Genomic DNA, 8,619 nt, shown 5'->3' on the forward strand with positions numbered 1-8,619 from the left:
AGATTCTTACACCAGCACCCCAAAAGCTAGAAAGATTTATGGACAAGGTGCCAGCAGACCAAAACCTAGCAAAAATAAAAATTTAGCCCCAGAATGCCAAAAACTAGCAAGATAATTGAACAGAGAATATACCCTCCCCTTCCTATTTCTATAAGAACTGAGGACTTGAGCAGAAAAACAAGGTGGTCTTTGAGATGAGAGTCCACCATTCTCCCAGGTCGTGATAGCTGAATAAACCTTTCTTTTTGCACCAGAAACTGCCATGCTTTTATCTTTTTAAATATTTCTTCAGATTTTTAAAATGTATTCATTTTAGAGAGGAGAGGGAGAGAGAGAAGTGGGGGGGAAGAGCAGCACACATCAACTCCCACATGTGCTTTGACCAGGCAAGCCCAGGGTTTTGAACTGGTGACCTCAGCGTTCCAAGTCAAGGCGCTATCCACTGTGCCACCACAGGTCAGGCCAATTTTTACTTTGTTGCAGCAGGCAGCCGAATCTGTGTTTGCATTGTTTGGGTACAAAATTGGTTCAATAGACATTTTCTTAAGATGTGTAATGGCCAACAAGCACATAAATCACTTGCACCTCACTAGTCATTAGACAAATTCAAATGAATACCACAAGATATGATTAGTGTATATCCCTTAAACTGACTGTAATTCTTTTTAAATTTGCCAGCATTGGAGATTTTGCGGAAGCATTAGAGTCCCAGTACATCACTGGTGGAAATGTAAAATTGTATAGGAGATGTGGAAAAGAATGTGACAATTACTCAGAAGGTTGAACATGATTATGGTATGACTCAGCAATTCAACTCCTAAATATGCCCAAAATAATCAAAAAACAAATGTTACAACAAAAACATATATACGTATGTTCATAGTACGTCATTAGCCAAAACGAAATGTCCTCAGCTGCTGAATGGAGGAACAACTTGAGGCATTACCACAAAAGGGAGTATTTTTCATCTAAGGATGAAGTATGGATATATGCTGTTCAATGAACTTTGAAAGCATTCTGTTAAGTGGGGAAAAAAAAAACCAAACACAAAAGGCTACATGTTGTCTGATTTCACTTACATAAAATGTCCAGAATAAGTATAAACATTGAATCAGAAAGCCAATTAGCTTTTGCCAGGGGCTGGAGGGAAAGGGCATTAAGGAGTGACTAATGGCTATAGGGCTTTTTTTTTTTTTTGAGGTAATGGAAATACTCTAAAATTATATTGTTTTGGTTCTTGCACAGCATTCAAAATGTACTAAAATACAATTGTAAATTTCAAATAGTTTAAATGGGTAATTTTATGACATGTAAATTTCACTCCCCCCAAAAAAGATCAAGTAGAAAAAACACTGCTAAAGTGTTCTCTACATATGTATCTGTTGATCATTTTCTGTAAAATAAAAGAATATTTATGTCTAAGAATACAAGAATGGTTAAAGAAATTGTGTAAATGCCTATGATGTAGTTTTATTCAATCATATTACCTATGATTTCATCCTGTTTTGATGTGATTATTACATAGCTTTAATTGAAAATGGCAGAACTTATTTTCTAATATGGTATTATCCAAACTTTTAAGAAAGATATATAAAACAAAGGTATATTAAAAAATGTACCAGAAGATACCTCTATATTATAGAATGTGTTTCATAGATCTCTTTCTTATTCATTTTATTTTTTCAATTAATAAAAACATACAAGAATGACTCATTATTTAATTAAACTCGTTTAAAAAATAGAGTCAGTTATTGTGTTTTATTATTATTTCTGCAATCACCATCATCACAGTCTCAAAATTTGAGCATGAAAATATTTTTGCATGACCTGTGATGGCACAGTGGATAAAGCATTGACCTGGAGTGCTGAGATCACTGGTTTGAAACCTGGGCTTGTCTGGTTAAGGCATATACAGGAAGTTACCAGTAGTTACCAGAGGAAGGAGGATGTGAAGGAGAAGGTGCAGGGGAGAGGGTGGGGGGAGGGAGTAAAGAAAAACAAATATACAGTGACAGAAAATGATTTGTCTTTGGGTGATGGGTATACAACATAATCAATAGTTCAAATGCTATAAAAATGTTTACCTGAAACCTATGTACTCTAATTGATCAATGTCACTCTGTTAAATTTAATTTTCTAAATAAAATTAAAAAAATATTCCTGACATATATGTATGCATAATAATTTGAACTTTTTATAAATTTCTAAGATGACATGATATTCATCTATGACATTACTTGAAAGAAAAATAAATAAAAATAGATATGAATGTATGTGACAGTGATGAAAACTTTCTGAAACACTAAGTTTTTTCCACTCATATTCTAAAGAGTCTTACACAGAAAAAAAACAGAACTTTTTAATAAATATTAAAATCACTAATTTTTATTATAATTGATTATTCTCCCCCTCCCTACATATAATTCTTCACACACAGGCATGCTGATATAGATACATGGATATAAAATTCTTTTATTTGTGGATTATTTTACAAGCAGTAAGAACGTAAAACTTTCACTCCTTTCTTCCTCCAATAGTGTTTAGCTTGATTCCTATACCAGCACTTGTATCTCTAATGTTGTGCAATATTCCCTTGAAATATAAAACACTTTTTTTTAATTTAGCTCAATAATATGATATCAAGGGAGTTAGCGGTTGATGGCTGTGCAAGTACATATAGTAGAGTCGTGAGGTTTTTTTAAACAATACCTCAAACATCTGGACCTAATTACATTCATCTCACTGTTTCACTATCAAGATATTCAGGTATTAAAGGGCACACAAAAGTGGGACTATTGAAAAGAGGTTTGCTACTTTTAGTACTAAGATAAATTTGAGAAAGGCTTTGAGTGTTTATGAATTATTATTATAGTCTCAGAAATACAGATTTGATTTCACACACACATTTGAAGGCATAAGTGTTGTAAAATATTTGGGTTATTTTCGAAAATGTTAATTTTCCAATTCTTAGATTGTGATTCAGTGTATCTTTCCATCATGGGTATGGACTTTTTGTTATTTTTCTAACTAATAGGGATTATTGCCTCTGCTGTAGTGGAAGTAAGATGTAATTTACCCCCATGATTCACCAAAAGAAACGGAGCAGCTAGAGAACAGTTCTCAATTATGGTCTGAATGCTCTTGCCTCTCAGCTGCCTTTCCACTGATCTCAGAATGAGAATTGAACTTACTTGCTTCAGTTCTAGACAGACTTATTTATAACTGTTTTATCTACTTTGATAGAAAAATGTGCTTGGAGGAACCCATTGTCATATTTAGAAAAGACTGTGGATTGTAAAATTGAGGATCATGTAGTGAGGAAACATGAGGCTCAGAAATGAGACTAGAGAGCAGACAAAAATGGTGGTATTCTGTGTTAATGTTACTACTCCAACATACTGGCTCATCCACACCATAATATGAGTCTATTTTTTCTTGCAGAAAAATTAAGTGTTAAAGTATCAAAATTATTTAAATTTGTTTTGGAAAAAGGCTAATGTAATTTGTGGTTAATACCACATTACTCAGTATATGCTTGGATCTTTAACTGAGAGTTTTGCAGACATATTGGAGAAGAATGTAAACTCCACATATAACAATATCATTGGTTTTATTAGTCAACACTAGAATTATCATAACAAAACAATAGACATATAAAATGTTTATCTCAAGTAAAGAAAACATCTTCTTAAGAATAAAATTAAAGTAATCTCAGAGATATATTTTCTATTCTTAATTTATGAGTATGTATATTTTCTCCCATCTTTTTGTTGCATGAACAAACAGCATTAAGAGTCAACTGTTCAAAAGTATTGTAAGGGAGTAATGAATAATGATCTTATTTTTGCAATATTTTGACAATTAGTATGCATTAGTCAAATATTGGGAATTCATATAACTAGTCAAATATTTATCAATATTACATTTCTAAGTTATATTGCCATTGCAATCAATTATCAGTGTGTGTATATATATATTAATGTATCCATATATAGAAGTTGTTACAGTTTTCTTAATGACAATTTTCAAAAGACATGTAAAAATATGATGTTGAATAGAAATATTAAATAGAAATTTACAAGCCTGACAGAAAGAAATGATGACAATTTTGGTAGGTTAGAAAGCATTCTTATATTGTGAACTCATATTATTCTATTATTTTTAATGCAAATTACAAGGCTTTTTGTTAGTTTTTCGATTATTAGCTTAAGTCTACATCAATATTGCTAAAGAGGAAATTGAGGATTAGCTAATAGTTTTCTGTTAGTTTAAGTGTATTTCTCATTTTAAGAATTTCTACCATGACTAATGAAGTGAAAAGAAAAATTTTACTAGTTCTTATTATTTTGTTTGTGGAAAACCTGGAGATGAAACAATTTAACACAATACTTGCTAACTGCATTGTATCAATCAGTTGTGTCATCTACTGTTTCCCAAAAGTGACCTTGCCCCAGCCTTTACTTATTTGTTTTCTATTTTGTCTGATATTAATATTTCTCAACTGATTTGAGGCCATGCATTTGGCGTGTTACTGTAATTGGTGTTAATCAAAAAAATCTTTGTGCATATTTTGTGTATGGTTTGCTTTGCACATTTCTTACTATTTAAAATATGTATTAATTTGTACATATGTGCTATATTTTATAGCATAATTTTTATATAAAGTCTCTCCATGAAATATGACCAATTTGCAGTATATTTTAATTAATTAAGTTTTATTTTCTAAACCAAAATATATTCTTTTGCCTGCTAACCTATTATTCTTTTTCTACTTTTTGGGTATTTCTTTTGATGAATCTATTTTATGTGGGGAAATTTTTTTCATCAGAAAATTAGGCTTTCTATTTATTCATGAAATAGACATCATTTTATTTCTTCTGGTGGTTCCTTTTATGAATTCCAAAAAAATTATTTAATCCACAATATAATAATTCTTGAAGTTTATTATAAAATTTATTTCTGCATTAATCTGTATATTAACTCAAAAACATCTATTGATTTCTAATATATATATATGTCTTGCTAGACACTGCAAATAAAAATGTAAATATAATATGTCCAAATATTAAAGGTTTGAGTAAACTGTGGTTGATTCAAGAATGTAAATAGGCCCATTTCCCTGTACCCTCCCTCACCTTCCCCCACCCTGGACAATCACCACACATTTGTCCATGTCCATACATTTTTCTTTCTTTCTTTCTTTTTTTCCTCAAATGAGGCACCTTAAACTTGTATAATTCTTTTAATTGATATCATTTCAATAAAATCAATTTTAAAAAGAATATAAACAATTTTTATATCACCATATTAAAATAAAAAACAAGATTTATTCATCAACAAATACATTCCTTGCCTATGAAGTCTGACACTTTTTCAATTACATCATGTTGAGGAAATTTAAAGGATGACTGCTTATCCACTATGATAGAGTTGAATACAGCTAGATTTGGTGGTGCAAATGCACACACACACACACAAAAATAGAGGATTGCCAAATCACAAAGCTAAAAGTATCAGTATAATGTTAGTAGAAATAGCAAACAACAGCCTGACCAGGCAGTGGCGCAGTGGATAGAGCGTCGGAACTGGTATGCGGAGGACCCAGGTTCAAGACCAAGTGGTCGCTAACTTTAGCGAGGGCTCATCTGGTTTGAGCAAAGCTCACCAGCTTGGACCCAAGGTCGCTGGCTCGAGCAAGGGGTTACTCGGTCTGCTGAAGGCCCATGGTAAAGGCACATATGAGAAGCAATCAATGAACAACTAAGGTGTCCCAAGAAAAAACTGATGATTGATGCTTCACATCTCTCCATTTCTGTATGGCTGTCCCTATCTCTGACTCTCTGTCTGTGTAAAAAAAGAAAAGAAAAAAAAAAGAAATAGCAAACAAAAACAGTAGGGAACTCTGATCTGGCAGGATCCTGATCATGCTTCAGGTCTAAAAGCACTTGTCTTTTCCTTTTTAAAAAATTTCCTTATATCCTCCAAAGTTTTGCTTTGTTGCCATTCTATCTAGCCCTGCATGACATTTTTTCTGATGATACAGAGTGATCTTTGAGGAGCACTCTTATTGATTATTTTGCCTTGGGTTGCTTTGCTATTTCTAAAACAGTTCCTTTTTAAAATATCTAACCCTTCATTCTTTATTGTGAGTAAAGATAAGACAGACATGTAGGGAGAAAAACTAAATAAGGAAAAATGATATGACTGATTTGTCCACTATTCTAAAATAATATTGAAGAATATTTCAAAATTTTTATGTTCAAAAATTTTTTCTAATATTCTATGATCTAATCTGTTACCTGTTTCTGTATATAAATTTCTCTACTCTCAAATCTTTACATTGGACTTTGAATAAAGAAACACTTTAGAAAAATTGGTTAAGAAGCAAGGCTATAACATCAAATTACAGTTCTCTTGTCCAGTTTCCATGACTTACAATATGGAAGATAATGACCAAGGTCCTGATATCTCTAATACTCTAATCCTCAATCATGAAAGGGTGGAAATAATGTGACCTGCTTTATAGACTTTTTGTGAAGACTAATTGAGATGCTACCACAGTCCCTGTTGAATTAGAAATATCCAATAAATGTTAGTGGCAGAATGAGAACAGTGAAGATAAATATTTAATAAATAATCCCCCTCTCAGTGGGTGTTTATTAGAGGGAAAGGGTTTGAGGAGGCAGTAAAAGTTAAAAAGGGCCAATATGATAATAGAAGAAAATTTGACTTTGGGTAGTGGGTACACAATGTGACATACTTATTAACCATTGTCATGCACTAAATTTAATTTAAAAGTAATTTAGCAGAAAAATAAAATAAAAATCAATGAATAAAAATATGTATTTTTAAATAATAATCCTTGGTTACTTCTGCTTAAACACTATCATAGATATTTCTAAGAATGGTAATCTTGATATTTTTCCTTTTAGTGCAGGATGTTTCAGAATCTCAAAGCTTTCAACATCTCAATGCTCCAGGTCTCTGAGTTCATTCTGATGGGATTCCCTGGAATTCACAGCTGGCAGCACTGGCTCTCCCTGCCCTTGGCTCTGCTCTACCTCTTAGCTCTCAGTGCCAACACCCTTATCCTGATTGTCATCAATCAAGAACCAACATTGCACCAGCCTATGTTCCATTTTCTGGGCATCCTGGCCGTGGTAGACATGGGCTTGGCGACCACTATCATGCCCAAGATATTGGCCATCTTATGGTTCAGTGCTAAGGCCATCAGTCTCCCTGAGTGCTTTCTGCAGATGTATGTTATACATTGTTTTGTAGGCATGGAGTCAGGTATCTTGGTCTGCATGGCTGTAGATAGATATGTAGCCATTTGTAGACCACTACACTATCCATCAATAATTAATGAATCTTTTGTGGTCAAAGCAACTTTGTTCATGGCACTCAGAAACACCCTGGCTACCATCCCAGTGCCTGTACTGGCTGCTCAGAGACACTATTGCTCACAGAACCAAATAGGACATTTTCTGTGTTCTAATCTCGGTGTCACTAGTCTATCCTGTGATGACAGAACAATCAACAGCCTTTACGAGATACTTCTGGCCTGGACTTTCATGGGAAGTGACCTGGGTTTGATTATTATTTCATATGCTTTGATACTTCAATCTGTGATGAAGCTGAATACAGCAGAAGCTGCATCCAAGGCTCTAAGTACCTGCACATCTCATCTCATCCTAATCCTATTCTTCTATACAGTTGTCATTGTTCTTTCCATCACCCATAGTGCAATAATAACAGCTCCCATCATTCCAGTGCTACTCAATGTACTACACAGTGTCATTCCTCCTGCCCTCAACCCTATGGTATATGCACTAAAAAATAGGGAACTCAGACAAGGTTTATATAAGGTTCTTAAGCTAGACTTCAAGAACAGTTAATACATGGTGGATACTTGCTTTTAAGTTTTTTCCAGGTATATACTCGATATAATATCCAATGAGTGCTTAATGGCAAAAGAACTAAGAAAAAGAGAGGATCATTGCCACTTTCAATTATTATAACATATCAGTGACAGCAAATAAAACACAAAATGTGTCAAATATATGGTGACAAAAGATTATTTGACTCTGGGTAGTAAATACACAATGCAATATACAGCAGATATTGTAATTGTACACTTGAAACATAAAATTTTTAAACTTATGTCACCCTAATAAATTTTTTTTTTTTTTTTTCTTTTCTTTCATTTTTCCGAAGCTGGAAACAGGGAGAGACAGTCAGACAGACTCCCGCATGCGCCCGACCGGGATCCACCCGGCACGCCCACCAGGGGCGACGCTCTGCCCACCAGGGGGCGATGCTCTGCCCATCCTGGGCGTCGCCATGTTGCGACCAGAGCCACTCTAGCGCCTGAGGCAGAGGCCACAGAGCCATCCCCAGCGCCCGGGCCATCTTTGCTCCAATGGAGCCTCGGCTGCAGGAGGGGAAGAGAGAGACAGAGAGGAAAGCGCGGCAGAGGGGTGGAGAAGCAAATGGGCGCTTCTCCTGTGTGCCCTGGCCAGGAATCGAACCCGGGTCCTCCGCACGCTAGGCCGACGCTCTACCGCTGAGCCAACTGGCCAGGGCACCCTAATAAATTTAACAACATAAAAAAGACAA

General features: G+C 34.5%; 1 protein-coding gene across 1 annotated transcript; it reads left to right on the forward strand.

The window, feature by feature from the left end:
* Window positions 1-2,764: 2,764 nt before the first annotated feature.
* LOC136320631 (putative olfactory receptor 56B2) lies at window positions 2,765-8,175 on the forward strand. The gene is made up of 2 exons (XM_066253792.1): window positions 2,765-2,805; window positions 6,933-8,175. Exon 2 carries the CDS (start codon window positions 6,939-6,941, stop codon window positions 7,896-7,898), a length of 960 nt encoding a protein of 319 aa, XP_066109889.1. The 5' UTR covers window positions 2,765-2,805; window positions 6,933-6,938; the 3' UTR covers window positions 7,899-8,175.
* Window positions 8,176-8,619: the final 444 nt, after the last annotated feature.

Source organism: Saccopteryx bilineata, chromosome 1 (assembly GCF_036850765.1).
Source record: "Saccopteryx bilineata isolate mSacBil1 chromosome 1, mSacBil1_pri_phased_curated, whole genome shotgun sequence".
Lineage (NCBI taxonomy): Eukaryota > Metazoa > Chordata > Mammalia > Chiroptera > Emballonuridae > Saccopteryx > Saccopteryx bilineata.